The sequence below is a fragment of the Amphibalanus amphitrite genome, unplaced genomic scaffold, assembly GCF_019059575.1.
Source record: "Amphibalanus amphitrite isolate SeventyFive unplaced genomic scaffold, NRLGWU_Aamphi_draft 000134F_arrow, whole genome shotgun sequence".
Lineage (NCBI taxonomy): Eukaryota > Metazoa > Arthropoda > Thecostraca > Balanomorpha > Balanidae > Amphibalanus > Amphibalanus amphitrite.
Genome location: NW_024881629.1, coordinates 285,856 through 302,680, shown reverse-complemented (window position 1 = coordinate 302,680; position 16,825 = coordinate 285,856). Strand labels below are relative to the sequence as shown.

Below are 16,825 nucleotides of genomic sequence, written 5' to 3'. Positions count from 1 at the left end.
ACCTGTTCAGTGTTCATACATCTTTTCTACACAGCTTGTTAAATTCCAGATGAGGGTCGTTCAAGGTCAGGTCACTAGGGCACGTCAGGTGACCTTACCTAAAAAAAGTTAAAAGACCCGCTATAGCTACACCGACTGAACGATCACTTTTGAGACTTTTAGAGATTGATAAGACTAACAATATGCATAAATGTTCATCTCGGACTTTTTATTTCTGTGACCTAAGGTCAGGTCAATTTTGGGACCTCAAGTCAGTGGGAGAAAAGTGAAATGCGCCTCTTTTGGACGAATGTCGTTTAAAACCCCCTTAAACATCGGTTCATAGGTAAACATAGCACACTGAATCGTAAAAATGCACATGTGTCCTTTTATGTGCCCTTGAGGTCATCTCAGGTCATAAACGGTCACCTATTTTATCACCATAAACGGTTTTTTGGCTTCAACTTTTGATAGAGACGTGCTAGAGCGGTGAAAACACGTCAGATGTGGTCAGCTCGACGATACGGATCGACTGATCTGCAGAATGACCCTTTCCGGTCAGGTCATGACCTTGACCTGCGGTCAAATTTTTAAAATAACCTTTCAAAGTCAACGTATAGTTCATTCAACGCGTCTCGACGAGAGGAACACGAGGCAGGCAAAATAAATATCGTCACTGTCTTGAACCAAATGTTATTGCAGAAAAACGCTTTTCATAAAAACTGTTTTTGGAATTTTTGCCCTCGGGAGGCTAAACCATTGACCTGAGATCAAATCCGAGAGCAATATTCAGAAAAGCCTGTAAAAGGGCTATCGAATGCGCTTTTCCGCGGCGCTGTAGCTCTATGGGTTCCCGAGTTAGCCGTTTGCAGTTTCCAAAATTGTTGAAATGGACTAAATTTTACCTTTGATGACCTCTGGTGACCTGACCTTTGACCTGACCTAAAAATTGAAACGAAGTATTTCCGTTATTATTTTTGACGCTCTTTCGATTTCCCCTTACCACGTGTCGCTACGTGGCCCAGGAGCCGAGTTAGAGGGGGGACGTGAAAACACCCCCCCCCCAGCACGACACGGAAAGCACTTAGCACAGGCCACCAGCACGGCGCGGGTTAACTTATAGGTAATCGGTAACTTATAGGTACTTATAGAGAGGTCGCAAAATTGACCTGGCCCTCAATGAAGATATTTGGTCTGGGGATTACGCAAGGCAAATGTTCGGTGAGATCAGCATGGGTTTCTATGGTACTTTTTCAAAGTCGACCATGCACACTCACATCATCCAAAGTCGTCTTCTATACTACGCCGGCCGAAGACATTCTTAACCTTCGTGCCACTATATAGGACAGTTTCACGCCTCACCCATCTGGCACTCATGCAGTCATGAGTGTCTGAGATTTTAAGCACGGCCACCCCGGTCGACCAGCGGCTGCAGTCCACAGGTCACTTTGGTTCAGTGAGTGAACCTGTATGTTTTTTTTTGCAAAGAATAAAGATTGTGCCAACCGAGCAACGCATATTTTACCGTTTCGAATTCGAATGGGTGTGTATTTTGAGAATAACATGTCCGTAGCCTAAGCTCGTTTTCTATATCGTGCTACATATGCATAAATATTTTTTATCGCTTTTGATAAAAAACACTGAGCTGCACATTGCATTAATTGGATTTTATGAAAAATCAGCGAAACCTGGTTATGATGCTCGTGCCGGTTCCATAGTAACACCTAGTAAATCATGCATGAATATATGACGTTACATTTTAGACTGACCCCTTGTCACTAGCTCACTATGGCGCCCCTCTCAAGGGAAAAAGTCGCCCCCTCGAGCACCATGGCCCCCCCTTTCGCTGATTTCTGGGTACGCCACTGGTCCCGAACATGCAGAATTACCTAGGGGAGAGTGAGGTAATTTGGCCGCCCCCACCTGTACGAAAGCTGATAAAAGTGAATGAAATAACTTTAGTCTCTATTCATTTGTCATCGGCAGAACTAACTCGAGAACAAATGTCAAAACTTTCCCCCTCTTTGTTTTATTCAAAATTAATAAAAGGTGAATTTCGTTAGAAAATGGTAACTTTTACTTCCGTTTAAAAATTTGTATAACATGAAGTATTTGGGCTGTAAACGAATTCCAACATTATAGTGCCATTTTTGAGGGTGTTCAGCGGTTCCAAGAGCAATTTCATCTAGTTCTGTACAGCCATGACGACTTTATAGACAAACATTTTCAGAATGGCAATGTGGGGTTATTTGGCCGGGACTAGCGGGGCAACTTGGCCGGCGCGCTCAGAGTCACTATGCTGGGCCGGCCGAGTTGTCATGGTCAATTATACCATAAAGGACATAATTCATGACCAACTTTGACTACCTTGATGCCATATTTCCTATTGGACAGCTGTAAGGGCATGTGACGTCATCAAAGGTTACCTAACGCTTTTTTGCTAATAAATACTTACAGAAAAAAAGATACAGCCGCGCAAATGGTCTCATTGTGTTCAGCTCGTCAAGGCGCATCGAATGATATACATGATGACCTTGGACTCACGTAACCTTGAGGTCAAGCGACCTGAGGTAGCGTGACCTGAAGCCAACCTTTGACCTTGACCTCTCGAGGTCAACACAAACATGTTTCGATGCGGAATGACGAGAGAATTGCGATGGTACTTTTAGTTTTGGCCTAGCTTGATTACTTCAAAAGCTATTCGTAAAAAACTGTCATCGCATCTAAAGCCGCTTTTTTGACTATTTTCGACACCTGTGACGGCTGAGTCAACCTCCAAAATGCTTCAAATGCGTCGTAGGACACACGTCATTGCTGAATGTGAATCTGACTCGCCTATAACAAAAATCAGGGCCTCAAACTAACACCGGCCAAATTGCCCCACACCCCCGGCCAAATAACCCTGCTAGTGGGGCAATTTGGCCGCTTTGCAGACCTTTGTAATACGTCACAATTTCAATATAAGTAGTTAATCTATCATTTCAAGTTTACTGTCCAAGAAAGTAAAATGTATGCCACACCTGTCAGCGTTGAGAAAATGCAGAAATGTGTTGTCGATTTTTAGTTACATCGTTTTCTAAAAAAAGCGGCCAAATTACCCCACTCTCCCCTACACGTTTCCTATACCGGCTGGCCCTACGAATAGTTACACGGCACCTTAACCCTCGCACGACCAGGCCATTTCTCATAACACGAACGACCAGGGGGGGTTGTTACGACCCCCCCCCTGGCGTTTCGAAACGGAAGGTCGTAGAGCTTAGCGGAAAAAACCAACGGATTGCTCTCAACGAGATCTCGCGATTGGTGGTATATTTTTTGGTCCTAGGTCAACATTTGACCTACTTATGACCGGTCAAAGGTCAAATTTTCGGAAAAATCTAACTTGTTCAGATTTCCGCGCCGATTGCGGCAAAACGGTAAGAGATATCGACTTGAAACCTTCACTATCGTGATCCTTGATCAATTCTCTATCGTTTGGTGCGTATTTCGATGTCATAACTCTAAAAATGATGCGTTGGGAGCATCGGAAGTCTGCAAGGTCATTTGTGCATTGGGTCACGTCAGGCGTGTGACGTCACTGACCTGACCCTGACCCAAAATAAACTACAAGAAACAACCGACGATGCCTGAAATGGATAGCAAATTCGAATTCAGGGCATCAAAATACCCCGAAAAGGCATACAAGTGCAAGAAGTCATTACAGGTCAACCGAGGTCACTGACCTGACCTTGACCTTTAGTAACCTTGAAAAGGTCAACGGACATTGTGCCAATGTCAAATCAGCCAGTTATGGTTCTAAAACAATCCATCAGTGTGTCAGGTCAGTCGGCATTTATACCAATGTGAAGCAATCTCCAATTTAGCGTAAATCTGGCCGGAGGTTGTTCCCTTTATGACGTCATAACTCCGTGACCTGACATGACCCGATCAATTTTTTTTCGGCAAAAGATGCGCAAAGGTTGCCCCAGAGGGTATTGAAAATTTCAGCCCGCTACGACAAGCCGTTTAGCGTGCACTTCGAAAAAACCTCAGGGGGGGGGGGTTGATACAACCCCCCCCCTAGGCGTTCTAGGGTTAATGTGTTTGAATAGGCTCTCGCATGCGATTTTCTGAACGCGGAAAGAGTCTGTTTCAACCTAGAGACGTCAGGTGATACTGTATTATTAGCAAGCACACAGGAGTTCGCCCAGCGAAGGACTGAATAGGTTACAATTGAAAGAAATTTGAACGTGACCGACGACGGTCCGGGAAATCAAATCAGAAGAGAGGATCATATCGGGAAGGGGTGATAGCCTCCGCGGTCCTGCCCTTAGCTTCCGTACGTGATTCGAACACAATGAGGGTATATATAATCGGTCACACCACGAACAACCCAAGACATTCTATTCACTTGGCTCTTTGGTGGAACTTGGAAGCGATGAGTGTCTGAATGAATTTCGCTGATACTTGGCCAATAGGTGAACTTCGGTGAAGTTCGATCGGGTGACGCATTCCCAGCATCTTTGTTAGGTCGCTGCTGCACGTGCGCACGTCCATGCGTCGCCTCCACATCTCGAGAACGGCTTGGGCGACTGCGCTCAAATTTGGTACACTGTAATTAGGTAGTTACGTATAGATCTCCCATGAGGGTGACCGGGTCGATGGTTTTCTTTATGTCTCCGTCTTCATGTGATGTGCAGTTATGTTATAATGGGATAAGTAACAACAAGATTTTCTGAGAACAATGATGTGGGCGAACATCGCTAGATAGTAGGTTTAAGCTAATGGATACGCGCTTTAGCGCTAAGCTGAAGATTCGTGGCATCGATTCGTCAAACGGATGGCTAACGAGACAAGTAAAGTTACATCCTTTGTATAGATACACTCGTTTGGTTGTGTTCTAAACGCCGTCTTCCAGTTGATACCGGTTGTAACCGGGGTTTGGTTCGCGTCCAGTCGGTAACCGTCGACCGTCTGTCGCTGCGCTATCGGTCAGCTGTTGCCAGGAGGGGGTAGGGGGGGGGGGAGACGGGCGTCCGTCGCGTCGGCCCGGCAGACTGGCGCAAAGGCGCGTACAGCGCGGCCGTTGCTGGGGTCGGATGTAGATTTGCGTCTTGGGACTATCGTTGCATTAAGCATTGAGCCTATGACCTATGTGTCTGGAGGTGGCCGTACGGTCCAATAAAAGCCGTTCGGTAGGTACGTTCCCCCGTTTTGCTCAATGCTGATAAGGCATATCAATATCGCTGCGCGCCTACGCGGCGTATCGATCAGCTGCCCATCGTCTGTGGGGTCCTGCCTCCGCCACTGAGGCCGTGGGCTGAAGGGGCGCGGCCGACTGGGGAGGCGATGGGGATTAGGGAGACCCTGCATCACCGACGCTGTGATGTGTTGCGTCACTGGTCAACCGCTGTCGGTATCCGGAACGCCCGCCATTACAGAGTCTGTGCTCCGATGGACTTGATGTCACGTACTGCATAGAAAGCTAAGGGCGGAGCGTGCCCTTTCGGGTGGATGACGGAAAGTAAAGACGTCATGACGGATGATCGGGGTTCGCTTTCATGGATGCCGTACCTAATAGTGAGCTGTCGCTCTCGGTCTTCGCTCCTTAGCTTGGTTCGGATGACTGGGGACCGGCACTAGAAATAAGCAGAGATGCAGGCTCGCAATGGACTTTACGCAGTAAGTGCGCGACCCACAGGATCGAGTACCTACCTCATAGACTGCCAGGCTCTGCATGGATAGCTTCTGAAAACATGCGGTCACATTTCAGCAACCTTTTCAGCGTAATGGCGATATTTGATAGAGCAGTGCGTAATGGTAGCAGTGCAGTGACAGCTCCTCACGAGAAGCAAATTAGATGTCCTGGGGTTTTCACGTTTGGAGGCTCTTTAGATTACCCTGAGCGAATCGGCCAGAAGCAACAGTTGGCGGTGGAAAGCTTCGTACTTGCTATATAGAGACAGACGAAACTTGACGCACCTGAGTCTGACAGTCAAATTCATGACAAACGCCAGGTGCCCAGATCACGGCTCTGCGACCATTTTTGGCGATAGGTACCAAAAACAGATCCTCCACCTTGGGGCACTTGACCTGACCTCAGAGGTCGTCGGCTTATTCGAGAGCTTAAAGTTGGGTACCACCACTAGCTGCATCTCGTAACGACTCGTACGTTCGTCTTTCCCGCGATGCTCTAGTTCAGGGGCGAAAAGGCGAGAGGGGGTTTCCACCTACCCAACTCCCTCTCTGTGTGTAGAAAACCGGTGGGTTACCCCTCGCCATACCTATCAGTTTTCTACATAAGTTCCGGCCGAGGGGAGGTGCAGCCCTTCGACGTCTCGCATCTTATTGAGCTAGAGCTTCATAGGAAATAAGTGTGTGCAACGTTATGAGACGCAGCGGTTGGGGGTACCCAGTTTAACAGTCTTGAGTCAACTGGTGGTCTCAAAGGTCAGGTCAAAGTCCCCAAGGCTGGTCCTAGCTGGCTGCGATCGGGCAACGCACTGTTGTCACGCATGCCATCAGCCGCGTCAATTGTAGAAACATTAATCTGGGCGTTGACAAGCCTGGGTCGAGTCGAAGCCGGTCGGTCGGGTGAGGCGGTGAATCGGAGGAGGTGGTGGTGTATCTTACACATTCGGGATCTCATTCCGAGCCTACTGGTGTCATTACCGGCTAGCTAACTCAGCTGATCGAACTCCCCGATTAGTCCATGCAAAGGCTGGGTATCTTCGAAGTAAGGTAGGAATGCAACCAAGGTTCAAGATGTTTGTATATGACTGGATCATTTCCGGAGATGGATAGATAAGTGGTTTCGGTGCCAGTTAGAAAAAGATATTCTTAGGTAGGTTGCGTGACTGACAGGCGATTTAAAGGGACTATCCCACCTTCTAAAATGTTGTTAAAACCAGTTAAATTGTGCCCGACTTTATAGATTGGATGAACAGGAACACGGTTCTGGCATTTATTTTTCATTAAACATCTTAGGCTTCCCATATTCCAAACACAAACTTTCAAATATGTGACGTCACAGCCCAAAATTACCTCCTTCCCCAGGCCACATTATTGTCATAAAGCTGATTCTTTTTACTCTGTAGGCACCACAACAAAGTTCAGACCAAGTTTTAAGCGATTTTTCAACGAACAAACCCATTTAAACCAGTACAACGCCTTTTGGGGCGAGTAACGGAGCGAGCGAGAGGGTGAGCCTTGCACGTGCGAAATTTCGAGGGGGTACCTCCAACTGACTTGTGCACGGCACCCTACTAACCGGTCTCTAGCGATGTGCCAAATTTGAGCACAATCGGCCCAGCCGTTCTCGAGATCTGGAAGCGGCACCCTGCACGTGCGCACGTGCAAAATGGGTCCCAACTGACTTGTGCACGGCACCCTACTAACTGGTCCCTAACCGTGTACCAAATTTTAGCGCCATCGGTCCAGCCGTTCTCGAGATCTGGAAACGACCCCTGCACGTGCGCACGTGCAGCAGCACCCCAACTCTGGCACATGGATATGCAGTGCCTAGTGGGTGCCTACCTACATGCCAACTTTCAGCGCAATCGGCCAAGTAGTTACCGAGATATTGCAACAATTACAAAACTGACACCTCTTCGTTTTGCACGTGGCACGTGCATAAGGGGTCACCCACATGCATCGGGGATAGTCCAATACTTGGTAGAAGGAATGAAGCTACCCTACAAAAATTACCGCATGTAAATCGGTCAAGTGGTTGCTGAGATATAAGCCTCGCAAAAGCGTCCGCACGGCCGGCCGGCCGGCCGGCCGCTCATACTCAGAAATTTCCGTTAAAGGGACTATCCCACCTTTAACATGGGGTTTGAGTTGAGATAGCCAAGTTTGCGGCGAGGTTCAGAAACCACTATCTATCTAGGTTGCAACCCCCGCGGCCTCTTGGTGTTGAAGAAATTTGTTCCCTTCATTTGAAAATGGGCCTTGCGCAAGGCCCTATCTTCAACATGGAGCGACCGTTAGTGTGACGTCACCTCGTTTAGTCATTCTGATTTAAATGGGTTTGTTCGTTGAAAAATCGCTTAAAAATTGGTCTGAACTTTGTTGTGGTGCCTACTGCCTACAGAGCAAAAAGAATCAGCTTTATGACAGTAATGTGGCCTGGGGAAGGAGGTAATTTTGGGCTGTGACGTCACATATTTGAAAGTTTGTGTTTGGATATGGGAAGCCTAAGATGTTTAATGAAAAATAAATGCCAGAACCGTGTTCCTGGTCATCCAATCTATTAAGTCGGGCACAATTTAACTGGTTTTAACAACATTTTAGAAGGTGGGATAGTCCCTTTAAAGGGACCCTCCCACCTTCAAAAAAGTTTATGAATTGGCATGAAAGTGATGTCGCTCGGTTCAGAAAGAGCGAAAACGAATATCTACCAAATTTCACCGAAAAATATTCACCGGTTTTCAAGATATTAGACTTTTACTTTTGTTTACTTTTTGGGATCTCCGCTGTTCCTAGCGACTTTATTTAAAAGTGCGGCATTTGGCCATATACCACCGCGTGCTACAAAACGTTTTAGTCAAACATTTAACGGACGTTCGAAAGCCTGATGACGTCATCAGATTCCCGTAATGGTTAAGAGATAGGGACCACGCTGGTCCCACCCTGCAAGTAAAGGGAAGAAATTTCTTGAACACCATAAAGCTGCGGGGGTTGCGACCAGGATAAATGGTGGTTTCTGAGCCTGGCCGCAAACTTGGCTATCTCAACTCAAAACTAATGTTAAGGTGGGAGGGTCCCTTTAAAGTGACCATCCCACCTTAACATTAGTTTTGAGTTGAGATAGCCAAATTGGTGGCCATGGCCTGAAAATACCGGTTTGGGCACTCACAACATTGAAAAATGCTTTAATTCGGAGATATGGAATTTCAAACTTGCAGTTTTCAGATTCTAAGGGGCTAATGCATTGGTATGCCCCCTTAGAATTTGTGACGTCAGCGGAGATCTAACGATTTTTAAATCTTTGACTAAAACGTTTGGTAGCACGCGGTGGTATATGCTGCTTTGCGCGCAACAAATGCCGCACTTTCAAATAAAGTCGCTAGGAACAGCGGAGATACCAAAAAGTAAACAAAAGTAAAAGTCTAATATCTTGAAAACCGGTGAATATTTTTCGATGAAATTTGGTAGATATTCGTTTTCGCTCTTTCTGAACCGAGCGACATCACTTTCATGCCAATTCATTAACTTTTTTGAAGGTGGGAGGGTCCCTTTAATCTAAGGAAAGACCACGCTCGCTTCGCTCGCTCCGTAATCAGAATGACTAAACGAGGTGACGTCACACTAACGGTCGCTCCATGTTGAAGATAGGGCCTTGCGCAAGGCCCATTTTCAAATGAAGGGAACGAATTTCTTCAACACCAAGAGGCCGCGGGGGTTGCAACCTAGATAGATAGTGGTTTCTGAACCTCGCCGCAAACTTGGCTATCTCAACTCAAACCCCAATATGTTAAAGGTGGGATAGTCCCTTTAAATGAAAGTGCGAGATATAGTCCGTCAAAAGTGCCGCAATTTTAGTACCGTAGCGTTTCATTCCCAGCCGCGTCAAATGAAATTTGTACCTTTTTAGAAACGTTAGCTTGGTTGGCAACCTTATGGACTTTAGATCCCAGAGTCGAGACTATATGTTCATTGTTCAAGTCGTCTGGTCTCGAGGGGAGTGGGACTCTTCCAGGCATTATAGTGCTCTTCTTCCAGGCATTGAGAGACTTTAAAGCTGCGACTTTTTTAGACCCTGGCGAGACAGGACTTTTCATAGATCAGTGCTACGTGGCAAAATAGGACGAGTCAAAAGCCAGGCTGCCGAATTTCATCTCTGACGCATTCCAAGTAATCGAAAAAAAAACGGTTGAAGGTGACGCCAACCTCCTCGTCCCGGGCGGGGAGCTAAATTACGATTCCGGACCTGTTAAATGACAATTTTAGCTACGTAAAGAAGCATGCTTGTTACCCATGGAGTCTGGAAAGTTTTCCATGCTGTGCGCCAGCCTAAAAAAAGCAACAAAAAAAACTGACTAGCGACAGGTGTTCCCTGTCATGCGTATTGCTTGGTAATGAATTTCCCAGATTGATTAGTCCAGACTGACATGCTAGGCAGGAAAGTAGCCGTTGTTTCGACTAACGGAGCAGACTATTCGATTATTCGAGTGCGTGCGTGTGAATGCTGTGCGACGTGCGTATGTGTATGTGCGAGCGAGTGGCGGTCTGGCAAATAAGCTATGAATGGGGATTAGTAGGTCGATAATGTAAAAAGTCGTCGTGAGAAGTACCTCGTTTGTTCTCATGATATTCACTTAATTTGACATTCTAATCGTCAATTTTTTCTCATCCACTTACCTTGCAGTTGCTTGTAACGCCCTTGTTGTTATTACGTTTGGTCCATGGTCGTTGTGCACTCCCAGGCCCTGCGCACTGCGCACAGTGCAATGACCCCCCGCATCTCGTCTTTTCAGCGCTGCACCTGCAGGAGGCCTCTGGTTTCATGGACGCCCTGAACGCCAGCACGGATGTCAAACGGAAGGTACCGAAGCGGACGCGGCGACTCTCCTCGCGGGAGGATTCCAAGGAGGAGAAGAAGGGGGAGACGACGCCGACCACGCCGCCGGCGGCCACCTCTCCCGTGGCCGCCAAACCGCTGCTCAAGGTACGGGGGCGACGGCGGCTCGAGACAGGGAGAGCGGGAAGATTGACTTTGTTTCACTTTATATGGGAGGATCTGTGGTGTCTGACAGAGTATGTGCTGATCGCTTGTGTCGAGGTTATGTAACGAATTACATATTTCCGCCTCGTGTACGCTCAGCGAAGAAGGCTTCTAATAAAGGTAGCTTATCTCGAAGAGGTTACGTAACCAATAACGTATGAGCTATTGTCTTACATCTCCACCGCGTTGTTCCTTTCACTCCATTAACCCCAGGGGTGGAGAATTAGGGGTTTTGGGGGTGCTCGAGCACCCCCTGAAATTCAAAAGTCACCGTGCAATAGTGCTCCAGGGGTGCTTAACTTACGTCTGAGACACAAACTGCTTTGCGTAAGCCGTGAGGAGAGTGATGCTGCTTGGAAAACGTACCTACACATGCTTTTCTTCGCAAGAATTCGAAGCTTCCATTCGCCAGATGCTAGAAAAGCACCCCCTGGGATTATGACAATTCTCCGCCCCTGATTAACCCGCGCCCGGCTGGGGGTCCTGGATTTCCACGCCCTGCTGGGGGGGGGGGGGGTGTTTGAACACCCCCCCCCCCCTTGTAACTCGGCTCCTCGGCCACGTAGCGATACGCGGAAGGCGGCGTTCGAAAGAGCGTCAAAAATAATGACGAAATCACTTCGGTCAATTTTTTGGTCAGGTCAAAGGTCAGGTCACCAGAGGTCATTGAAGGCAAAATTTCGCCGATTTCCAGGTCGAATGTCGACAATTTCCAAGATGCCAACGCATAACTCGGGAACCAATAGAGTTACAGCGCCGCGGAAAAGCGCATTCGATAGCCCTATTAGCGCCCTTTCTGAGTAATTCTCTCAGATTTGACCTAACGTCAACGGTTTTGCCTGCAGGGGGCAAAAACTGCAAAAATAGCCGATTTTTTTCGGAAACAGTTTTTCTGCAATAACTTTTGACCCAAGCCTTTTACGAGCTTACTTTTACCGGCATCGTGTTCCTCTCGTCAAGACGCATCAAATGAACTATAACTTGACCTTGAAAGGTCAACTTGAAAATTTGACCTCAGGTCAAGGTCATGACCTGACCGGAAAGGGTCATGTTGCATATCAGTCGATCCGTATCGTCGAGCTGAACACATCAAAGGCGTTTTCATCGCTCTAGCATGCCTCTATCAAAAGTTATTTGCGAAAAACTGTTAGATACTATTCGTGACCTAAGATGACCTCAGGGCATAAACAAGGGTCACGGACACCATTTTCATGTTCAGTGTGTCTAAACCACTTGTAATTCGGTGTTTGGGAGTGTTTATAATGTCTTTCGTCCAAAAGAGGCGCATTTCAATTTTCTCCCATTGACTTATAATGGGGAGGTCGCAAAATTGACCTGACCTTAGGTCATCGATATCAAAATTCTGAGATATACATTTTGTACATGCTATTGCTCTTAGCAATCGCTGAAAGTTTCAAAGCGATCGGTCACTCGGTGTAGCTATGACAGACATTGAAACTTTTTATGAGGTGAGGTCACTTCAAGTGACCTGGTGACCTGACCTTGAATGACCTTGGTCTGAAATTTTCACAACATGTGTAGAATTGATGTATGATAAGGTGTACCAAAAACGGCGGCGCTCCGCGCCGCCGTTTTTGAGATATTCGCGAAAAACCACAAGGGGGGTGTTCAAACACCCCCCCAGCAGGGCGCGGGTTAATTGCGTTATTACTTCCTGCAGTTTTACCAAGACACACAGCAGGACCAGGAAGAGGAGGATAAGAAAGAGAAGGAAGAGGAGGAAAAGAAGCCCGACGCTGACGCTGAGAAGGCCGAGGGCGAACAGTCGCCAGCCAAAGACGTTGGAAAGGAGCCGAGCGAACCGGAGGAAGAGGAGCGAGGTGAGCGGACCAGTGACCATGTCCATTGTTCAGATATTGCAATTAATCTACTTTGTAAGAAGTCGGTGTACATTAAATGGGTTTGCATTGAACGGAATATTTCATATGCTACGGATGTATATTTCTACTGGATCTGATATCTCGCTAATGAGTCGAAATGAGTCATTTTTTACATTACATCACATCACATCACATTACATTTTTACGCCGGCTTCCTCGCTAAAGTGCGTTCCCGAGTAAACCTGTTATCGTTTGTCTGCGCCGTGCCGCCGCCAGTGCCACCTGCGCTGTCTGACCGAACCCTCTCCTACCGTGCCGTGTCGCCAGCGCCGACCCCTCCGACCATCCCGCTGGAGCGGCGCCCGTCGGAGGCCGAGCCCGAGCCGCGCGCCTCGCCGCCGCGCGAGCCGGACCAGCCGCGCGGTGTGCTCGTCTACCACCGGCCGGCGGCGAGACGCAAACTGTCGGTCCGCTGGCGGCCCGACAACCAGCTGGTTGATGTCAGCTACTTCGACCTGGACGAGAACGAGCGGGGTGAGCAGACAGGGAGGGAGATGGGAGCGAGAGGGACAAAAAGGGAGACGAAAAGGAGAGAGAGGGAGGGAGAAGTGGGATCAAGAGTGGCAGGGAGGGTGGAGAGGTGATGTTTGCTCATCAAAACCTCAACCGGCTGGCTACTACAAGCAGCAACACACACAGTTTGATTCTTGGGACCGGCTTTTGCTCGCTGTTTAATGACGAAAGTAGCGATATCGACAAATAGCTTGACAAATAGCAAAAATTCCGCCAACCGTGAACGCGTGCATTAGACAAATGCAAAGTGTTCTCCGTACAAGCTGGTATGGCTTATGATGACTGATGTCAGCAGCTCCCGGGCCACCCACGTCGCCTCTTACTCTATCTGTGCTTGTCCTCTTACTCTATCTCTATCTGTGTCCTCAGTGAACGTGAACCGCGCCAAGTTCATGGAGATGCAGGCCATGGAGAAGATGCGCGAGCGGGAGTTCCTGCGGCGCGCGCGCGGCTCGCGGGACGACGGCATGGCCGAACAGATGGCCTGGCAGATGCTGATCGTGGTGGACAAGCCGCCGCCGCTGGCGGCTCCCGGCGCGCGCAGCCAGGAGCGGGCCATACAGGAGGAGCGCGAGCGGTCCTCGCTGCCGGCCTTCTTCAACCCCAACATGTGAGTTTGTTTGTGTGAGGGAGAGAGAACAGAAAAGGCACCGGCTGGTCGCGTGACTAGGGCTGCCTAGTAATTTTGGGATATGTGGAGCGAGTGGAGTCTGATAATTGGACTGCGTATTTCAGTGGGGCATACATTCATCACCAACGATTACCGTAGAGGTATTGAATGTCATTTTAACCCTTGATAGCCCCTTCCCTACAAAAACTTGCACTCATGGTAAAGTGCAAGTGTAGGTACGCTACGCTCGCCCCTTGGGCCCCTACTGTAAACGGTTCCTCTGCACTGGCACCGCCAGTTCACATCGTTTATATCTAATCCGTCGTTTGGTCGTCATGTGAATCCAAATTCCGGTTTGTTTCCGAGCAATATGTCGTCAGTGATTTGACCGCCCTGTTCATGTAAGACGATCCGTGTTTACTCGTATATGGTTTCTCCGTCACTTCCGGATGGCTTATGCAGTATGCAGCCAGTCGCTTGGGGTGCGCCCCGGGGGTCGAGTGGTATGCACGTGTGACCACCGTGCCCCTATCCCGGCCTGTCACTATGGTGCTAGGCACTGAGACTGGCCCCTCCCTGTCTGGGATTGACCGCTCCCTGTCTGCTCGCTAACTGTTGTGACTAACCGGTTTCCGCCTGCCACTGAGCCCTCTGCTCCGTCTCCCCGTGCGACACTGACCGCTCCCCGTCTGACAGTGACCTCTGTCCCCTGCTGTCTCTCTGTCTGCTGCCACTGACCGCTCCCGTTCCGCCCTCGCCGCCAGGCTGCCGGACACACCGTCGGAGCCGGAGCCGGAGCTGCACCACGAGCGGACGCCGTGCCGACCCGTGCCGCTGGACGACGACCAGGGCGGCGCCACGGTCAAAGACCACTCGGCAGACGGGTGGCCCGAGCCGCGGCCAGAGCCGCGCGCCGCCGTGCTGCCGGCGCCGATGGGAGGCCCCGGCGGACCGCCCGGCCAGATGCCGCCACAGATGATGGGGCCCGGCATGATGCCGCCGCCCAACTCCTGGGTGAGTGGGGAGCGGGGAGGGTGAACGGCGGCAGACGGCGCTGCTGCGGCATGATAGAGGTCGTCAGACTCGCTGACAGTCTCAGTAACGGCGATGAGAATTCTGATCTTGACTTACAATGATAGATAACGTGACGTGGAAATGGCTGCCATGTACTTGATGTAGCAATACTCAATTAGCTTTTTCAATGAATTTGTCAAAAAGCACGAATTGTATTCAAATGCTCTCACAGATCGACCGTATGTTGCGTAATGCAGTGAAGCATGGCCGTGTTGTGCCTCGAGTGTGTTGTGCCTGGTGTCTGACTGACGTTATCCTCTCTGTGTTCCGGCAGGGTCCTTCCGGCCCCATGCAGCCCGGCATGGACCCCATGATGCTCCCGGATATGATGGGCGCCCCGATGGGCATGCACGGCCCGAGTGGGTACGGCGTGCCGCCGCGGCCCATGGGCCCTCCCGGCGGCGGCTGGGGGCCCATCGCGCCGCCCATGGGCCCCGGCGGCATGATGTCCGGTCCGACTGGGATGATGGGAGGCCCGGGCGGTATGAGTATGATGTCCGGGCCCGGGCCGCGGCCCCCGTACGGCGGCGGAGGCGGCGGCGGCGGCGGGTACCGGGGCGGCGGCCGCGGCGGCTGGCGGGGCAGCGACGACCGCCGGCCGCGACACGAGACCCCCTGCAAGCACCACCTCTCCGGCTTCTGCCGTAAAGGTGCAACGTGCCACTTCCTTCACCTGCCGCGCAACGGCGGCGGCGGCGGCGACTCGCCTCGCGGCCGCAGTGAGCCGCAGCGCGGCCGCGTGCGGGACGAGTACGTGTGAGCGGCGTGCGGGGTGCGGTTCTACAGACTTGTGTGATGTGGTGCCACGGCGGCCGGTGTGCCGTCGCAGTACAAACGGACTGGGAGGGCACCGGTCGTGCCTAGGGTCAGGCCGCGCCGAGTGTCCTGTCGTGCTGTGTTATCGCGTGAGGGGTCTTGTGTCGCGCATGTCTCGCCTGTTACTGCATTGCTCGCCCACGATTGAGTGTGTGTGATCTGACTTGCATTGCTCATCGATTAATCGTGGATGTATTTTATTACCGTGCTATGCTCGCGTATTGTTATATTGTGACAATAAATGCTATTGATGACGCGTGTGTTTTCTGTTGATATTGCCGGATCAGTCATCTGGATTGGGATTCATTGAGCTACTCGTATGAAAGGAACGCCTTATTTTAACCCGATTTTAAATGCAGCTAAAATTGTCATTTGTCACTATTTCGCACGCGTGTTCGGCGGTGGCCTTTATAGACCCGTCTATCGGTGTTATCTTCAGTTGCACACGAATTCATAAATGTGACGCTGTAGCCGGAAAATGTGACTGTCTGATGTCGGCCGAACTGGGGCTACTATGTTTATTTAACGATAGTGGATCGTTCTTAGGTGTTGTTTTTATCCGCTGGGACTGAGAGCGTGAGATGATGTTTTTCGTACAAGCCGTATGGCTACCCATCTACGCTGGAGTACGAAAAACATCATCTCACGATAGTGGATCGCTTACCCGAGATTAATTAGCCAAATGCCACCTTATGTCTAGAAACTTATGGAGCGATAAATAACCGCCGCAGATCAATTATTGGTTTAGGCACTCCGGTTACGTAATATGCACGCGACCGGGCAGCGTCAACGTTCGAACGCATTTAGTTGACTCCCCGCCAGACCACCTCGAGTCTCGACTATCTTCGGTGCAGGCGGGGATGGACAGCTCTGTGAGGCTAGGTCCGTCCCGGTTCTGGCAGTCGGAGGGGAACCCTGCCCCCTTCACCCCTTCCCGACCAACACTCGTGTAGATAAAGATAGCACCATTCCCACTGATCGCCTCCGGTTTACCGTGTGACCCGCTGCTGTTATTGGTCCCACGACCCAACGGTTATCGGGTACATCGGCCGCCCTTGACCCCCTCAGCACCCCCTCCCCCCTCCGTCGGGCGCCAGGTGCCAGCTAGTCACGTGTAGCCGCCGCCTGGCCCCGCCCCGGCGCTCGGGCCATCCATTCGCCGAACGGCCGCGGGTGCGGCGGTCCGCCAGTCAGAGGTCACGTGACCATGGTGTGCGTTACGTC

The 16,825-nt window shown here is 50.1% G+C and overlaps 1 protein-coding gene across 1 annotated transcript in view; it reads left to right on the top strand.

Annotated features, from left to right (window-relative positions):
• LOC122382130 (serine/threonine-protein phosphatase 1 regulatory subunit 10-like) overlaps positions 1-15,545 on the top strand; it is a 72,066-nt gene extending 56,521 nt beyond the window's left edge. Inside the window, exons 6-11 of the mRNA XM_043367076.1 lie at positions 10,440-10,630; positions 12,369-12,528; positions 12,856-13,062; positions 13,471-13,711; positions 14,476-14,725; positions 15,060-15,545. Coding sequence (XP_043223011.1) covers positions 10,440-10,630; positions 12,369-12,528; positions 12,856-13,062; positions 13,471-13,711; positions 14,476-14,725; positions 15,060-15,545 — 1,535 coding nt within the window. The remainder of the gene's footprint in view (positions 1-10,439; positions 10,631-12,368; positions 12,529-12,855; positions 13,063-13,470; positions 13,712-14,475; positions 14,726-15,059) is intronic.
• Positions 15,546-16,825: the final 1,280 nt, after the last annotated feature.